Here is a 19,751-nt window from a genome sequence, read left to right on the forward strand (position 1 = left end):
AATTCCATTAGACGCTTAAATGGGTCTAAAGGTCCAGGCTATCTCTCCCTAAAGGAACGGAACGACTAAAGATGTTACTGTCCTCCAGATAGCACTTTTAATAAGTTTAACTAGACTGTAACCTTCCGGATATTATGAGGTTCCGGAATACCCCCCAGAATTCTGCAAATCCTTACGAAAGAGTGTACAGAAATTGGGTTCGCGAGTTTATACAGAAATACTCTTTGAGACAATTCTAAATATATAGTTTTATTTAAGAGCTGACATTCAGTTAACAGCTGTTGAATCAGTCACAACATTAACAATTCAAAATACAAATATCTTACATTTCTTATTTCTCACAGATCCTTATTCTCAAATCTTTACTTCGTTACATTTCTATATTTCTTACTTATTTCTAAATCCAGAGTATCCACCAAAATCAAATATCTTGATTACCCGAGACTCAACGTTAAAAATTCACAGATGATGCCTTTAAAGTTGAGAAACACTTGGCCCATTCAGCGACTTCTGACTTTCTGTTTGAAAAGGTCTTTCTTTTATACCCTTTTTGCAGTGATTTATTCTTTGAAGTTCTCTGCTGATGTAAGCTAATTGTCTTTATTGATACCTCTGTTGAATGCTTTCTATCTTACTGTCAATTCAGCTATTGCATGCATAATTATGTCTCTACCTTTAGGTGTTCCAAAAACTATCACAAAAACAATATGACAGCAATGGTTTCTGTTTGATGCCATTCTTATTGAAGATTTTGCATTCAATTCTTAATATTGGCTTTACTGGTTTTAGCAGACGTTATGACTCCGTGGTGTTCCAAGTTCAATACAAAAACAATGTAAATGCTTGGTACATCTATTGAAGTCATATCTACAAGGTGTTCTTGTTGGTATCATATTTACTATGTATAAATTAAAGACACTTTGACTGGGTGTTTACTTGTTTTCCAGCTATCTCAATTGGTTGCATATTTAATCGTGTTTCCTGTCTTCCAAGTTTAACATAAAAACTATTTGACCAGCAGGTGTTTCTTTTACTTGATGTGTAGGCGGTTTTTACACTCCTTTAACCCAGATCCTTTAACCCAAATCCTGCCACTGGTCGCCAGGAGATGTTATCGGTTTTTGATCCTAGCCCAATTGCTAGACGGACGGTCCGAATCGCCCCCGCCTTACGACAGTTCTATACCCGGGAATTATTATTCAGAGTGTAAATGAGATAAGTCACGGACAGGAACGCTTCGGTGAAAAATCAAACTTGTATTTATTTGGTCTAACATACACTGGCTAAAACATGCACTACTATTCGAAATCACAATCCCTGTGGAGAATAAAAATCCAGATTACAATCAATATACATACAGTACAAAACTGGGGACTATAACAAGCAGTAATTCCCTTGTTGCTACGGTGGATGCTAATTCCACTCCTACCAACAAATTACCCAGCCGCATAAAACCCTTCGCCTGGCTAAACCAAACGAAGCTCCCCCCCCTCGGATTAACCCAAAAACTTCACTTCTGAGAGACTACACTTACCCCGGTTTTGATCGCTCTGCTCGTCGGCTTTCGCTGGTACTTCTTGTCTTGTTGGAGCAGGGAGGCAAGAGAGAGAGAGAGAATGGTGCAAAAGAGTCTGTCTTTATAGATAGGCTGCCTGTCTTTTCCCACCAATCTTAAAAATCCATTTGCTTCTGAGCACACCGGTGCTAAATCTGTGATGAGTCATCCTCAGACCCATGCTTATTGGGTTAATGGCCCTAAGTCTGGGACATCTTTCGGTCTTTGTGTTGGGAGAAATTCTAAGCACTCCGGTGCTTCATCAGTGATGGGTCATCGTCGGACCCACGCGTATTGGGTTAATGGCCCTAAGTCTGGGACATATCTTTCGGTCTTTGCTGGGTGAGCTAGTGGGTTCATTGTTCTGCTTCTCTTCTGAGATGGAGGTGAGAAGTGCTTTGCATATTAGAGTGGTTTTTCTAATCAATTTCAATGGCCCCCTTCCTTTTTCCAGGACTGTCGGCCAGACCCATACACACTGGATGAGTTCTTTTGTCACAGCCAACTGCCATGCGTTCTCTGGAGTTTTAACAAAACCAGTCTTTCACGTATCTGCACAGGACTATCCCCTTTCAAACAAGTATACCGCTTTGGATACTGTTGAGGGGGATGACTCACCAGGGGAAGGCAGCAGCGGCCAACTTCCTGGCACTGCGGGTGCTCCTGCTGCCCAGGAAGGGGGGAAAAAGAGTGGGAGAGCAATAGTGGTAGGGGATTCTATAGTAAGGGGAACAGATAGGCGTTTCTGTGGCCGTAGACGTGAATCCAGGATGGTTTGTTGCCTCCCTGGTGCCAGGGTCAAGGATGTCACTGAGCGGCTGCAGGGCATTCTGGAGGGGGAGGGAGAACAGCCAGTGGTCGTGGTCCACATTGGTACCAACGACATAGGTAAAAAGAGGGATGAGGTCCTGCAGCAAGAATTTATGGAGCTAGGTGAAGGATTAAGGAGCAGGACCTCAAAGGTTGTAATCTCTGGATTACTCCCGGTGCCACGTGCTAGTAAGTATAGGAATAGGAAGATAGAACAGATGAATGCGTGGCTAAAGGGATGGTGCAGGGGGGAGGGCTTTAGTTTCCTGGATCACTGGGTCTGCTTCTGGGAAAGTTGGGACTTGTACAAGTCGGACGGTTTACACCTGAACCAGGGGGGAACCAATATCCTTGCGGGGAGGTTTGCTAGCACTGCTGGGGAGGGTTTAAACTGACTTGGCAGGGGTTTGGGGTACAGAGTGGAGCTATAGTAGGGGGTGATTTACGGCCAAATACAGAGGGAAAAACAAGTCAGCTGGGAAGGCAGAGCAAATATGTGAAGGCAAAAGAGAATATGGCAGGGCTGGAAGGCATTTATTTTAATGCAAGGAGTCTTGCAAATAAGGTGGATGAACTGAAGTTGTTGTTGAACACATGGGAGTACGATATTGTTGCTATCACGGAGACATGGTTGAGGGAGGGTCAGGACTGGCAGCTCAATATTCCGGGGTATAGAATCTTCAGGCGAGACAGAGGGGGGTGTAAAAGGGGAGGGGGTGTTGCAATATTAATTAAGGAGTCAATTACTGCTGTAAGGAGGGATGATATATTAGCAGGTTCCTCTAATGAGGCCATATGGGTAGAACTTAAAAACAAAAAGGGGGCAAGCACTTTGCTGGGAGTGTACTATAGGCCCCCAAACAGTCAGGGGGAGATAGAGGAACAGATATGTAGGCAAATCTCAGAGAAGTGCGAAAATAATAGGGTAATAATAGTGGGGGATTTCAACTTCCCCAATATAAATTGGGACAGTCAGAGTGTGAAAGGCTTAGAGGGTGCAGAATTCTTAAAGTGCATCCAGGAGAGCTTTTTGAGCCAACATGTAGAAAGTCCTACAAGAGAGGGGGCGGTACTGGACCTAATTCTGGGGAATGTAGCCGGGCAAGTGGTGGAAGTGTCAGTAGGAGAGCATTTTGGCGACAGTGACCATAATTCGGTGAGATTTAAGGTGGTCATGGAAAAAGACAAAGACGGCCCGGAAATAAGGGTTCTAAATTGGGGGAAGGCCGATTTTAATATGATAAGGCAGGATCTGGCCAAAGTGGACTGGGAGCAGCTGCTTATAGGAAAATCCACATCAAAACAGTGGGAGACTTTCAGAAGGGAAATAGAGAGAGTACAACGCCAACATGTTCCTGTAAAGGTCAAGGGTGGGACCAACAAGCAAAGGGAACCTTGGATGACAAGGGATATACAAAAATGCATTAGAAATAAAAGGGGGGCTTTTGGCAGTTACAAAAGACTAAAGACAGAAGAAGCCCTAGAGGAGTATAAAAAGTGCAGGGGCATACTTAAAAAAGAAATTAGGAGGGCGAGGAGGGGCCATGAAATAACACTGGCGAGCAAAATAAAGGAAAATCCTAAGATGTTTTATAAGTATACTAAGGGCAAGAGGATAACCAGGGAAAGGGTAGGGCCCATTAGGGACCAAAGTGGCAATCTGTGTGTAGAGCCAGAGGATGTAGGCGGGGTTTTAAATGAATTTTTTGCATCTGTGTTCACTATGGAGAAAGACGATGCAGACATAGAAATCGGGCAAGGGGACTGTGACATACTCGAACATATTAGCATCGAGAGGGAGGAGGTGCTAGCGGTTTTAGCGGGCCAAAAAGTGGATAAATCCCCAGGCCCGGATGAGATGTATCCCAGGCTGCTGTGGGAGGCAAGGGAGGAGATTGCAGGGGCTCTGACACTAATTTTCAGAACCTCTCTGGCCACAGGGGATGTACCAGAGGACTGGAGAACAGCTAACGTAGTACCATTATTCAAGAAGGGTAGCAGGGATAAACCAGGGAATTACAGGCCAGTGAGTCTAACATCTGTGGTGGGGAAATTATTGGAAAAAATTCTGAGGGACAAAATTAATCTCCACTTGGAGAGGCAAGGATTAATCGGGGATAGTCAGCATGGCTTTGTCAAGGGTAAATCATGTCTAACAAATCTGATCGAATTTTTCGAGGGGGTGACTAGTGGGGTGGATGAGGGAAATGCTGTGGATGTGGTTTACATGGACTTCAGTAAAGCTTTTGACAAAGTCCCGCATAGGAGACTGGTCAAGAAGGTAAGAGCCCATGGGATCCAGGGGGCCTTGGCGCGTTGGATCCTAAACTGGCTGAGTGGCAGGAGGCAGAGGGTGATGGTCGAAGGTTGCTTTTGTGACTGGAAGCCTGTGTCCAGTGGGGTACCTCAGGGATCGGTGCTGGGTCCCTTATTGTTTGTGATCTACATAAATGATTTGGATGAGAATGTGAAAGGTATGATCAGTAAGTTCGCAGATGACACGAAAATTGGTGGGGTGGTAAATTGCGAGGAGGAAAGCCTCCGGCTACAGGACGATATAAACGGGTTGGTCAGATGGGCGGAAAAGTGGCAAATGGAATTTAACCCTGAAAAGTGCGAGGTGATGCATTTTGGACGGACAAATAAGGCAAGGGAATACACAATGAGTGGTAGGACCCTAGGAAGTACAGAGGGTCAGAGGGACCTTGGTGTACATATACATAGATCCCTGAAGGCAGCGGAGCAGGTAGATAAGGTGGTTAAAAAGGCATATGGGATACTTGCCTTCATTAGCCGAGGCATAGAATATAAGAGCAGGGAGGTTATGATGGAGCTGTACAAAACGCTGGTGAGGCCACAGCTGGAGTACTGTGTGCAGTTCTGGTCGCCTCACTATAGGAAGGATGTGATTGCTTTGGAGAGGGTGCAGAGAAGATTCACCAGGATGTTACCTGGGATGGAGCGCCTCAGCTATGAAGAGAGGCTGGACAGGCTGGAGTTGTTTTCCTTGGAGCAGAGAAGGCTGAAGGGGGACCTGATTGAGGTGTACAAAATAATGAGGGGCATAGATAGGGTAGATAAAGAGGAACTTTTCCCCTTAGTGGGGGGGTCAATAACAAGGGGGCATAGATTCAGGGTAAGGGGCAGGAGATTTAGAGGGGATTTGAGGAGGAACTTTTTCACCCAGAGGGTGGTTGGAATGTGGAACTCAATGCCTGAAAGGGTGGTGGAGGCAGGAACCCTCACAACATTCAAGAAGCATTTGGATGAGCACTTGAAATGCCATTGCATACAAGGCTATGGACCAAATGCTGGAAAATGGGATTAGACTGGACAGGGATGGATGGGCGGCGCAGACACGATGGGCCGAAGGGCCTCTTTCTGTGCTGTAAAACTCTATGACTCTATGACTCTATAACATAAGAACATAAGAACATAAGAAATAGGAGCAGGAGTAGGCCAATCGGCCCCTCGAGCCTGCTCCGCCATTCAATAAGATCATGGCTGATCTGATCCTAACCACCAATCCACTATCACAGAACCATCTCCTGAATCTAACAGAATTAGACACACGAAATAGGAGCAGGATCAGGCTACACGGCCCCTGGGCCCGCTCCGCTACCCACAGGGCCATGACCGATCCGAACCTAGACTCATGTCCAATTTCCTGCCCGCTCCCCGTAACCCTTAATTCCCTTTACTTCTAGGAAACTGTCTATTTCTGTTTTAAATTTATGTGATGATGTAGCTTCTACAGCTTTTTGGGGCAGCATATTCCATGGACCTACCACCCTCTGAGTGAAGTAGTTCCTCCTCATCTCAGTTTTGAAAGAGCAGCCCCTTATTTTAAGATTATGCCCCCTAGTTCTAGTTTCACCCATCATCGGGAACATCTTCACCGCATCCACCCGATCCAACCCCTTCACAATCTTATATGTTTCAATAAGATCGCCTCTCATTCTTCTGAACTCCAATGAGTAGAGTCCCAATCTACTCAACCTCTCCTCATATGTCCATCCCCTCATCCCCGGGATTAACCGAGTGAACCTTCTTTGTACTGACTCGAGAGCAAGTATGTCCTTTATTAAGTATGGACACCAAAACTGTACGCAGTATTCCAGGTGCGGTCTCACCAATACCTTGTACAACTGAAGCAATACCTCCCTATTTTTATATTCTATCCCCCTAGCAATGAAAGCCAACATTCCATTGGCCTTCTTAATCACTTGCTGCACCTGCATACTAACCTTTTGAGTTTCGTGCACCAGGACCCCCAGATCCCTTTGTACTTCAGTACTTCCCTCAGAAAAATCCCATAAAGTCCACAAAATATTCCCGACTGAGTCCATTCTTCAGAGACTTTGCGATCTCTCCGAATGTCATCTTTTCAAAGGCACATGCCTCTTTTAATGTTTGTGTTTCTGTTCAACATGTTAACTTATAACACCTTAAACTGGGTCTTCCATTGTATTATTCCCAAACTCCAGGCCCTCTGGAAGCGCCAAACTGCCATTTCAATAGGGCCATTGTTTTAGTATATTTAACTAATTCCCATTTCAAAGCTTGTTTGGTTTTTACAAACCATCCCATCTCAGGAGCCTGTTTTCCGTTTACAGCCTGTGTCTCTGAGGCTTTCCAGACTTTTAAACTTAGTATATCATGTATTAATAATATCAGAATTCTGTTCATATTATGGTTTATCTTTCTGAAATATGGCTTATTCCCTCACAATCAGAGAGGACAAATGGAATGGCATAGAGTCATAGAGCCATACAGGCACAGAAGGAGGCCATTCGGCCCATCGAGTCTGTGCCGGCTCTCTGTAGAGTAGTCCAGTCAGTCCCATTCCCCACTCTATCCCCGTAGCCCTGCAAGTTTATTTCCCTCAAGTGCCTATCCAGTCTCCCCTTGAAAACATTGAGGCCTAGAAATTGAGTTTGCGCTGCGCCAGGGCTTTAGCGCCGAAAGTTAGCGCCGGCGCTAAGTCCCTTTGCGCGTGCCAAAAATTCAGTAGCGCCGCGCCCAAACGGCTGCCGGCGCTACTGAAGGGTTTTAGCGCCTGAAAACTGGCACAACGCGCCGCATTGCGACGCTATTCCGGCGCTGCGGCGCCCGCTGCGGTGCGGCAGGCTCGGGAAGTGCAGGCCTCCTCCTTCCGTTAAGGAGGAGCTGCCTGCACCCGGCCGCGGCCCGCGCAAATCTCTTCAAAAATGAGCCCGGCACCTCGGACAAGTGCCGGGCTTGCATCTGTTCCGGGGGGGGGGGGGGGGGGAGAAGTCCGGGGAGGGAGCTGCGGGCAGGCGGCCGGCGGGAAAGCGGCCGGCCGCCGCGCCTCCTTAAAGCGCCGGCGCAGACTCCGGCAACACTCGTTTGCCGGAGTCTTAGTTGCGGCTGCCACTGGCGAGGCGGCCGCAACTGAATTTCGGCTTGGGGCCGGGTTACCACGGCAACCGGGACGCTGCGCACACCGATGACGTCATCGGTGCCGGCGCAGCGCTACCGGTCTACCGCCGTGGAAGGGCGCCAGGCAATTTAGGAACCGGCGCCAATTGCAGCGCTAGGCCCTCTAGCGCCGCAAAATCGGTGCTAAGGGCACTGAATTTCTAGGCCTGAGTGTTTCCGCTTCCACCACTTCCGTCGGCAGCGAGTTCCAGGTCCTCACCACTCGCTGCATAAAAATGTTTTTCCTCACATCCCCCCTGTATCTCTTGCCCAAAACCTTAAATCTGTGTCCCCTAGTCCTTGTACCATCAACTAGTGGGAACAGCCTTTCCCCGTCTAGCCTATCCAAACCTGTCATAATCTTGTACACCTCTATCAAATCACCCCTCAACCTCCTTTGCTCTAATTAAAACAATTCCAGCTTCTCCAACCTGTCCTTGTAGCTAAGATCCCCCATCCCCGGAACCATTCTGGTAAATCTCCTCTGCACCCTCTCGAGGGCCTTCACATCCTTCCTAAAGTGTGGTGACCAGAACTGGATGCAATACTCCAGTTGTGGCCTAACCAGCGCTTTATAAAGGTTCAGCATAACTTCTCTACTTTTGTACCCTCTATTTATGAAGCCCAAGATCCCGGGGGCTGAGAATTCAGTAGGCTTAGCGCCCCATTTGGGGCGCTGGAGGGCCTAGCGCCGCAGTTATGGCCAGTTTGAAAATTCAGTGGGGCCCTTCCGTCGGCGTTACACCGGTTGCGCTGCGCCGGCACCGATGACATCATCGGTGTGCGCAGCGTCCCGGTTGCCGTGGTGACGGGCCCCAGCGCCGAAATTGAGTTGCGGCCGCCTCACCCGTGGCAGCCGCAACTAAGATTTTTTCAACCGAGTCTTCCCCGAGTTAGCGCCGGCGCATTAAGGTCGCGCGGCGGCCGGCCGCTTTCCCGCCGGCCGCCTGCCCGCACCTCCCTCCCTGGACTCCTCCACTCCCCCCCCGCAGAACAGATGCGTCTGGCCTGCAAGCCCGGCACTTGTCCGAGGTGCCGGGCTCATTTTTTTCAATATTTGAACGGACAGCGGGCGGGTGCAGGCAGCTCCTCCTTAACTGAAGGAGGAGGCCTACACTTCCCCAGCCTGCCGCACCGCATCGGGTCCCGCAGCGCCGGATTAGCGCCGCAATGCGGCAGTCAGCGCCCATTGGGAGGCGCTCACGCCCGCCAGTAGCGCCGGCAGCCGTCTGGGCGCGGCGCTACTGAATTTTTGGCGCGCGCAGGGGGACTTAGCGCCGGCGCTAAATTTCTGGCGCTAAAGCCCTGGCGCGGCGCCAACTCAATTTCTAGGCCCATATGTTTTGTTAACCACTCTCTCAATATGTCCCACCACCTTCAGGGACCTATGCACATTAACTCCCAGGTCCCTCTGTCCCTGCACACTCTGTAAAACTGTGCCATTAAGTGTATACTGCCTCTCCCTGCTCCTTCTGCCAAAATACATCACCTCACACTTCTCTGTATTAAATTCCATCTGCCACTTGTCTGCCCATTCTGCTAGCCTTTCTATGGCCTGTTGTAGTCGATTGATATCATCCTCACTGTTTGCCACACCCCCAAGTTTGGTGTCATCGGCAAATTTAGAAATTCTACTCTGTATTCCAATATCCAGGTCATTTATATATATCAAAAAAAGCAGTGGCCCCAGCAGTGACCCTTGGGGAACACCACTGTCTACCATCCTCCAGTCTGAAAAACAGCCATTTACCACAACTCGCTGTTTTCTGTCCTTAAGCCAATTCCTTCTCCAAGCTGCCACTGACCCACCTATTCCATGAGCCTCAATTTTGTTAACCAGCCTTCTATGTGGTACTTTGTCAACTGCCTTCCTAAAAGCCATGTAGACAATATCCATTGCATTCCCTTCATCGATCCTCCCTGTTACTTCATCAAAAAATTCAATTAGATTAGTCAAACACGATCTGCTTTTTACAAATCCATGTTGGCTCTCCTTAATTAGCTTAAACCTCTCCAAGTGCCCCTTAATTTTTTCCCTGATTATTGTTTCTAAAACTTTACCCACCACTGATGTTAAACTGACCGGCCTGTAGTTACTGGGATTGTCCTCACACCCTTTCTTGAACAATGGTGTCACATTTGCCACTTTCCAATCCTCAGGCACCTCCCCCGCATCTAGGGAAGATTGGAAAATTATGGGAAGCCCTTCTGCTATCTCCTCTCCCAAATCCCTTAGCAGCCTGGGATGCAAGCCATCTGGACCAGGTGACTTGTCCACTCTAAGCATACCCAGCTTTTCTAGTACATCCTGTCTATCAATTTTCACCCCTTTTGCAGATGACACAAAGCTGGGTGGGCATGTGTGCTGTGAGGAGGATGCCGAGAAACTCCAGGATTATTTGGACAGGTTGGGTGATTGGGCAGAAGCATGGCAGATGCAATATAACGTGGATAAATGCGAGGTTATCCACTTTGGTGTCAAAAACAGGAAGGCAGATTATTATCTGAATGGCAATAGATTGGGAGAAGGGGGAAGTGCAACGAGACCTGGGTGTCCTTGTGCATCAGTCGCTGAAAGTAAGCATGCAGGTGCAGCAGGCGGTTAAGAAGGCAAATGGTATGTTGGCCTTCGTAGCGAGAGGGTTTGAGTACAGGAACAAGGATGTCTTGCTGCAGTTGTACACGGCCTTGGTGAGACCACCTCTTGAGTATTGTGTGCAGTTTTGGACGCCTTATCTGAGGAAGGATGTTCTTGCCATGGAGAGAGTGCAGCGAAGATTCACCAGGCTGATACCTGGGATGGCAGGAATGACGTATGAGGAGAGATTGGGTCGATTGGGCTTATACTCGCTGGAGTTTAGAAGAATGAGAGTGGATCTCATTGAAACTTATAAAATTCTAACAGGACTAGACAGACTGGATGCAGGAAGGATGTTCCCGATGGTCGGGGAGTCCAGAACCAGGGGTCACAGTCTAAGGATAAGGGGTAAGCCATTTAGGACAGAGATGAGGAGGAATTTCTTCACCCAGAGAGTGGTGAACCTGTGGAATTCTCTGCCACAGAAGGCAGTTGAGGCCAATTCATTAAATATATTCAAGAAGGAGTTGGATATATTTCTTAAGGCTAAAGGGATCAAGGGGTACGGGGAGAAAGCAGGGACAGGGTACTGAATTTGGATGATCAGCCATGATCTCATTGAATGGTGGAGCAGGCTCAAGGGGCCGAATGGCCTACTCCTGCTCCTATCTTCTATGTTTCTATGTTTCCATTGCTTCTACCGATATTTTGTCAGCATCCACCTCCTTAGTAAACACCGATACAAAGTACTGACTGGCCTGTAGTTACTAGTTCGATAGCAAAATACTGCAGATGCTGGAAATCCGAAATAACAACAGAAAATGCTGGAAAAACTCGGCAGGCCAGGGTAACATCCGTGGAGAGAAAATAGAGTCAACGTTTCGGGTCAAAACCCTTTGCCAAGACTGAAAAAGCACAGGAAATGAAATAGATTGAAAGGCCAGGCTGGGAGAGAACAAAAGAGAAGAGGTATTCAAAACGAGACGAGATGGTGACAGGACTAGTGGAGACAAAAGACAGCTCTAGATCTCTGTAGTTACTAGCATTGTCCTTACACCCTTTCCGTTGACCTTTATATTCAAGGAGGGCCTGGAACACAATGGGTTGGAAGTTCCCCGACAGTTTATACAAAGCTCTGCTCAGACCCCCTCTGGAGTAACTGTGTTCAGTCCTGGGCCCCGCACCTCAGAAAGGGGATAGTGGCCTCGGAAGGGGGTGCAATGCAGCTACATCACAATGATACCCGGGGGGGGGCTAAAAGGGGTCAATTATGAGGACAGGTTGCACAGACTGCGCTTGTGTTCCCTCGAGTTTAGCAGATTAAGGGGTGAACTCATCATAGAAACGTAGAAGATAGGAGCAGGAGTAGGCCATTCGGCCCCTCGAGCCTGCTCCGCCATTCAATGAGATCATGGCTGATCATCCAAATTCAGTACCCTGTCCCTGCCTTCTCCCCATATCCCTTGATCCCTTTAGCCTTAAGAAATATATCCAACTCCTTCTTGAATATATTTAATGAATTGGCCTCAACTGCCTTCTGTGGTAGAGAATTCCACAGGTTCACCACTCTCTGGGTGAAGAAATTCCTCCTCATCTCTGTCCTAAATGGCCGACCCCTTATCCTTAGACTGTGACCCCTGGTTCTGGACTCCCCGACCATCGGGAACATCCTTCCTGCATCTAGTCTGTCTAGTCCTGTTAGAATTTTATAAGTTTCAATGAGATTCCCTCTCATTCTTCTAAACTCCAGCGAGCACAAGCCCAATCGACCCAATCTCTCCTCATACGTCATTCCTGCCATCCCAGGTATCAGCCTGGAGAATCTTCGCTGCACTCCTTCCATGTACGAGGACACCCAAATCTCTCTGAACACCAACATTTAATAGCTGCTCACCATTTGAAAGGATGGTGAGAAGGATCAGGAAGGGACGGAGTCAATTGACTCCCCACCCAACTCAACCGATCCTCCTTTTTCTCTTCAACAGCTGTCGTTGGATGACGCCAAGCTGGAGATGTCAAGTCGAGCCTGTGTATCCTTGGACCAGAGGCGATATCGGGACATCTGTCACCCAGCGATCCACCAGGCCCAGGTAATTACCTCGCGCTCTGCGGTTTCCCCTGTTCCCACCCCCCACCACTGCGGCTTGGAGAGAGGGAGGCAGAGGCCGTGGAGGGAGGGAGCGATTGGCCCTTGGCTTCATTCTCGTAGGGATCCTTTGGCCACAGACGTGGGTGGACCTCTTCTCGAAAGCTCCAATTGACCCCCTGCTCGCTGCAGGCTTTAAGGGCGGGGGGGGTGGTTAGAGAATTTGTGTGTGTGGTCTGTGCGTAGGAAAGGGAGGAGGCCGTTCAGCCCCCTCGAGCCTGTTACACAGGAACCGGAGGAGGCCCATTCAGCCACCTCGAGCCTGTTACACAGGAATAGGAGGACGCCCATTCAGCCCCTCGAGCCTATTACACAGGAACAGGAGGAGGTGCTTCAGCCCACTCGAGCCTGTTACACGGGACCAGGAGGAGGCCCATTCAGCCCCTCGAGCCTGTTACACAGGAACAGGAGGAGGCCATTCGCCCCTCGAGCCTGTTGCACAGGAACAGGAGGAGGCCATTCAGCCCCTCGAAATTGTTACACAGGAACAGGAGGAGGCCCATTCAGCCCCTCAAGCTTGTTACATTAGGAACAGGAGGAGGCCAGACAGCCCCTTGAGCCTGTTACACAGGAACAGGAGGAGGCCCATTCAGCCCCTCGAGCCTGTTACACAGTAACAGGAGGAGGCCCATTCAGCCCCTTGAGCCTGCTACACAGGAACAGGAGGAGGCCAATTCAGCCCACGTGAGCCTGTTACACAGGAACACGAGGAGGCCCATTCAGCCCACTCGAGCCTGTAACGCAAGAACAGGAGGAGGCCCATTCAGCTCCTCGAGCCTGTTGCATTAGGAACAGGAGGAGGCCCATTCAGCCCCTCGAGCCTGTTACACAGGAACAGGAGGAGGCCATTCAGCCCCTCGAGGCTGTTACACGGAACAGGAGGAGCCCATTCAGCCCTTCGAGCCTGTTACACAGGAACAGGAAGATGCCATTCAGCCCCTCGAGCCTGTTACACTGGAACAGGAGGAGGCCATTCAGCCCCTCGAGCCTGTTACACAGGAACAGGAGGAGGCCATTCAGCACCTCAAGCATGTTACACAGGAACAGGAGGAGGCCCATCCAGCCCACTCGAGCCTATTACACAGGAACAGGAGGAGGCCATTCAGCGCCTCAAGCCTGTTACACAGGAACAGGAGGAGGCCATTCAGCCCCTCCAGCCTGTTACACAGGAACAGGAGGAGGCCATTCAGCTCTCGAGCCTGTTACACAGGAACAAGAGGAGGCCATTCAGCCCCTCAAGCCTGTTACACAGGAACAGGAGGAGGCCGTTCAGCCCACTGAATCCTGTTACACAGGAACAGGAGTATGCCAATCAGCCCCTCGATCCTGTTACACAGGAACAGGAGGAGCCCATTCAGCACCCTCGAGCCTGTTGCACAGGAACAGGAGGAGGCCATTCAGCCCCTCAAGCCTGTTACACGGGAACAGGAGGAGGCCCATTCAGCCCCTCGAGCCTGTTACAGAGGAACAGGAGGAGCCCATTCAGCACCCTCGAGCCTGTTGCACAGGAACTGGAGGAGGCCATTCAGCCCCTTGAGCCTGTTACATTAGGAACAGGAGGAGGCCATTCAGCCCCTCGAGCCTGTTACACAGGAATAGGAGGAGACCATTCAGCCCCTCGAGCCTGTTACACAGGAACAGGAGGAGGCCCATTCAGCCCCTCGAGCCTGTTACACAGGAACAGGAGGAGCGCATTCAGCACCCTTGAGCCTGTTGCCCAGGAACAGAAGGAGGCCATTCAGCCCCTTGAGCCTGTTGCACAGGAACAGGAGGAGGCCATTCAGCCCCTCGAGCCTGTTACACAGGAATAGGAGGCCGTTCAGTCCCCTCGAGCCTGTTACACAGGAACAGGAGGAGGCCAATCAGTCCCTCGAGCCTGTTACACAGGAACAGGAGGAGGCCCATTCAGGCTCTCGAGCCTGTTACATTAGGAACAGGAGGAGGCCAGTCAGCCCCCTCGGGCCTGTTACACAGGTACAGGAGGAGGCCATTCAGCCCCTCGATACTGTTACATTAGGAACAGTAGGAGGCCAGTCAGCCCCCTCGCGCCTGTTACACAGGAACAGGAGGAGGCCATTCAGCCTCTCGAGCCTGTTACACAGGAACAGGAGGAGGCCATTCAGCCCCTCGAGCCTGTTGCACAAGAACAGAAGGAGGCCATTGAGCCCCTTCGAGCCTGTTACACAGGATCAGGAGGAGGCCCATTCAGCCCCCTCGAGCCTGTTACACGGGAACAGGAGGAGGCCGTCCAGCTCCTCGAGCCTGTTACACAGGAAGAGGAGGAGGCCCATTCAGCCCCCTCGAGCCTGTTACACAGGAACATGAGGAGGCCCATTCAGCCCCTTGAGCCTGTTACACAGGAACAGGAGGAGTCGTTCGGCCCCCTCGAGCCTGTTACACAGGAACAGGTGGAGGACCATTCAGCCCCTCGAGTCTGTGACACAGGAACAGGAGGAGGCCCATCCAGCCGACTTGAGCCTGTTCCATTAGGAACAGGAGGAGACCATTCAGCCACTCGAGCCTGTTACACAGGAACAGGAGGAGTCCATTCAGCCCCTCGAGCCTGTTACACAGGAACAGGAGGAGGCCATTCGGCCCCTCGAGCCTGTTACACAGGAACAGGAGGGGGCCGTTCAGCCCCCTCGAGCCTGTTACACAGGAACAGGGGGAGTCCATTCAGCCCCTCGAGCCTGTTGCACAGGAATAGGAGGAGGCCATTCAGCCCCTTGAGCCTGTTGCACAGGAACAGGAGGAGGCCCATTCAGCCCCCTGAGCCTGTTGCACAGGAACAGGAGGAGGCCATTCAGCCCCCCGAGCCTGTTACACAAGAATAGGAGGCCGTTCAGCCCCCTTGAGCCTCTTACACAGGAACAGGAGGAGGCCAATCAGCCCCTCGAGTCTGTTACACAGGAACAGGAGGAGGCCCATTCAGCCTCTCGAGCCTGTTACATTAGCAACAGGAGGAGGCCAGTCAGCCCCTCGATACTGTTACATTAGGAACAGTAGGAGGACAGTCAGCCCCCTCGCGCCTGTTACACAGGAACAGGAGGAGGCCATTCAGCCTCTCGAGCCTGTTGCACAGGAACAGGAGGAGCCCATTCAGCACCCTCGAGCCTGTTGCACAGGAACAGGAGGAGGCCATTCAGCCCCTTGAGCCTGTTGCACAGGAACAGGAGGAGGCCATTCAGCCCCTTGAGCCTATTACACAGGAATAGGAGGCCGTTCAGCCCCCTTCAGCCTCTTACACAGGAACAGGAGGAGGCCAATCAGCCCCTCGAGTCTGTTACACAGGAACAGGAGGAGGCCCATTCAGCCTCTCGAGCCTGTTACATTAGGAACAGGAGGAGGCCAGTCAGCCCCTCGATACTGTTACATTAGGAACAGTAGGAGGCCAGTCAGCCCCCTCGCGCCTGTTACATAGGAACAGGAGGAGGCCATTCAGCCTCTCGAGCCTGTTACACAGGAACAGGAGGAGGCCATGCAGCCCCTCGAGCCTGTTGCACAAGAACAGGAGGAGGCCATTGAGCCCCTTCGAGCCTGTTACACAGGATCAGGAGGAGGCCCATTCAGCCCCCTCGAGCCTGTTACACGGGAACAGGAGGAGGCCATTCAACTCCTCGAGCCTGTTACACAGGAACAGGTGGAGGCCCATTCAGCCCCTCAAGTCTGTGACACTGGAACAGGAGTCGGCCCATTCAGCCGACTCGAGCCTGTTACACAGGGACAGGAGGAGGTCCATCCAGCCCACTTGAGCCTGTTCCATTAGGAACAGGAGGAGACCATTCAGCCACTCGAGCCTGTTACACAGGAACAGGAGGAGGCCGTTCAGCCCACTTGAACCTATTCCATTAGGGTCAAAGAGGTCACTTGCAAACGTTGACTGTCGCTCGCACTTGCCTCCCTGCAGGCCCTGACGGAGATTGAGTTCCACAAACAATTCAACACGTGGCCTGTTATTATCTGGAGCACTTTGGGAGGACTGGTTTTGCTGATTCTGGTCGCCATCGCGTTATACAAGGTGAGCGCGAGCTTATCCGCTGAACCGTCGCAGGGGTCAGTGCTGAGGGAGCGCCGCACTGTCGGAGGGGCAGTACTGAGGGTGTGCTGCACTGTCGGAGGGTCAGTACTGACGGAGCGCCGCACTGTCGCAGGTGTCAGTACTGGGTGAGCGCCGTACTGTCGGAGGGGCAGTACTGAGAGAGTGCCGCACTGTTGGAGGGGCAGTACTGATGGAGCGCTGCACTGTCGGAGGGGCAGTACTGAGGGAGGGCTGCATTGTCGGAGGGGCAGTACTGAGGTAGCGCGGCACTGTCGGAAGGGCAGTACTGAGGGTGTGCTTCACTGTCGGAGGGTCAGTACTGAGGGTGTGCTGCATTGTCGGAGGGGCAGTACTGAGGGAGCGCCGCACTGTCGGAAGAGCAGTACTGGTTGAGCGCCGTACTGTCGGAGGGGCAGTACTGAGGGAGCGCTACACTGTCGGAGGGGCAGTACTGAGGGAGCGCCGCACTGTTGGAGGGGCAGCAGTGAGGGAGTGCCGCACTGTCAGAGGGGCAGTACTGAGGGAGCGCTACACTGTCGGAGGGGCAGTACTGAGGGAGCACCGCACTGTCGGAGGGGCAGTACTGAGGGAGTGCGGCACTGTCAGAGGGGCAGTACTGAGAGAGCGCTGCACTGTCGGAGGAGCAGTATCGATGGAGCGCCGCACTGTCGGAGGGTCAGTACTGAGGGAGTGCCACACTGTCGGAGGGGCAGTACTGAGGGAGCGCCGCATTGTCGGAGGGTCAGTAGTGAGGGAGCGCCGCACTGTCGGCGGGGCAGTACTGAGGGAGCGCCGCACTGTCGGAGGGGCAGTAGTGAGGGAGCGCCGCACTGTCGGCGGGGCAGTACTGAGGGAGCGCCGCACTGTCGGAGGGGCAGTACTGAGGGTGCGCTGCACCGTTGGAGGGGCATTACTGAGGGAGCGCCGCACTGTTGGAGGGGCAGTACTGAGGGAGCGCCACACTGTCGGAGGGGCAGTACTGAGGGAGCGCCGCACTGTCGGAGGGGCAGTACTGAGGGAGTGCCGCACTGTCAGAGGGGCAGTACTGAGGGAGCGCCGCACTGTCTTTCTTTCTTTCCTTTCCTTGCTCCTTTCGCCGGGGAGTGAGGCAAATGGCCAGCGTGTGCGTGCCGGGAGGGCTGCTTGGATTGGGATTAGCCGAGTGCGGTCAGCAGGTCACTATTACTCTTCCCCTGTCAGCGGTCTGACCATTTTTTTTCTCCCGTTTTTTTTCCGTGACCCGCCCGCAGTGCGGATTCTTCAAGCGTGGGTTCAAGGACAAGATGTCCGACGACGACGGGGAGGCCAGCGAACCCATCGCCATGCCAACCGGCGAGGCCACCACGGCAACCAACAAAGTCACTGTGGCAACCGATGAGGCCACCCCAGCAACCGACGAGCGTGCCACGCCAACCGACGAGGTCGCCACGCCAACCGACGAGCACTCCTTGTAGATGACAGCGGTGGTTCCTTTCTCCCTCATGGAATGAGGCAGAGCAGGCCAGCAAAGACTCTGAACAGGCAGCGGGCTCTTTCCTCATCCTAAATCGACTTCCAATTACTTTTTTTTTTAAATTTTCCACTTCCCTACTCTGTCCTTGGTTCAGGATCTGAGGTAGGGGAGTGGGGGTGGGGTGGTGAGGGAAGAGGAGGAAGATGGTGGGGAGGGAGGGAAACCTATTAGTGGATGAGAATAATATACAGGAAACTCTCGATTTACCGGCACCAGAAATCTCTGTTAACCGGCAAACTTCAGTAGTAGGTTCAGGTCAGTTTTACTTCATATTAGTGGCCATTCCTGGATCTGCGGCTGTGGAACCGGGGTTCCTGCACCTGTTGCTAAGCAACAGGAACGCTTGGATCTTGTGGCGGGGTTCCTGCACCTGTTGCTCAGCAACAGAGAAGCCTGGCTCTTGTGGCCGGGGTCCCTGCACCTGTTGCTAAGCAACAGGGAAGCCTGGATTTGTTGCTGTGTACGGAGCTCTCGTACCTTTTAAATATACCTCTCTGTAATCCGGACTTTTTGGTAAACCGGCACCACGCCGGTCCCGTCGGTGCCGGATAAAAAAGTGTTTCCTGTATGTAGAACTTCAAGTGCAGCCATTGACCAAATAATTTTACCCATAATTACTCCTGGGTAACTAGAAAACTTGTTCAACATGTAGCTGCACAGTTCAAAAGCAGCTTTGACTAAGTTTTGATAACAAACAGCCATAGACTGCGAGTGAAGGTTAAATCATTAAATAACATATTAGAAACTCGGGTCGGGGGCTTCCCGCGGGTGCAAGCCCCCGACCTGCACTTACCTAGCGCACCGGCCGTTGTGCTGTGGGCCCACATGGGATTCCGATCCTGGGCCTCCTCCAACTGCCAGTGCGCAGTGCTTGCGTATCCCAGGGGCACAGTTAGTTCGAAGCGTCCCCTGGGATCACGTGGGCCATGGAGAGCCAATGGTAGCAGGGAATGCTTCATTCATAAGTTTGACAGGAAGAGCTGTCAACCTATAAATACTACAAGCCCCAAAACATCACTGAAACTTCAAATAAACTAAAAAATATATCACATTTTTAAAATAAACTATAAATTACATGAAATAACTATTTTAAGCAATAATTTACATTTTTGAAAGAAATAATTTTATTTTCTAATGGGGCTAAAAATAAACTTACCTTTCTTTAAAGTAATTAAAAATAATAAACCTGTGGAAAAAATGTTTTAATTTTAATTAATTCACCACTTACCTTGTTAAAAGCAGGCCTTGCGACTGCTTTTTACATGTCTAACTTCTGGAGACTTACCCTCCCGGGAAAACCGGCAAAAAAACCATAAGTTCCATGCGCACGCGCTGCCTCTCCCGCGCACACGTTCGACCTGTGAACCCCTTCTTTCAGGGGAACGGAAGTGTCAATTTCCCACGCATGCGCAGTGCATGCACGAAACCGGCACTTCCATTGGGCTTACGGGTGAGTACCCCGTGCGTACTCACCTGTGGAGACCCGAATTTCTGGGCCAATATAATGCAGTATAGAACTTAGAATTTGCTTCACAAAACTATAAACAAGATAACACTGAACATGGCAAAGTTGGTGGAAAAATACTGGAAAGGCAGGATGCGACCTTAGTCTGAGTGACAATGGTATTTTGGCCATTAGAACCAATTAAAAAAGGTGATTTTGTTAAA

The 19,751-nt window shown here is 51.0% G+C and overlaps 1 protein-coding gene across 1 annotated transcript in view; it reads left to right on the forward strand.

Annotated features, from left to right (window-relative positions):
* Positions 1 to 18,172, forward strand: part of LOC147094919 (integrin alpha-X-like) — a 98,540-nt gene extending 80,368 nt beyond the window's left edge. The window contains exons 9-10 of the mRNA XM_085973947.1: positions 16,439 to 16,549; positions 17,821 to 18,172. Of these exons, the coding sequence (XP_085830073.1) occupies positions 16,439 to 16,549; positions 17,821 to 18,024 (315 nt within the window). The 3' untranslated portion in view covers positions 18,025 to 18,172. The remainder of the gene's footprint in view (positions 1 to 16,438; positions 16,550 to 17,820) is intronic.
* Positions 18,173 to 19,751: the final 1,579 nt, after the last annotated feature.

This window comes from Somniosus microcephalus, unplaced genomic scaffold (assembly GCF_052327205.1).
Source record: "Somniosus microcephalus isolate GS21.2 unplaced genomic scaffold, FLI_Smic_1.0 unresolved_chr1, whole genome shotgun sequence".
NCBI classification, from domain to species: Eukaryota; Metazoa; Chordata; class Chondrichthyes; order Squaliformes; family Somniosidae; genus Somniosus; species Somniosus microcephalus.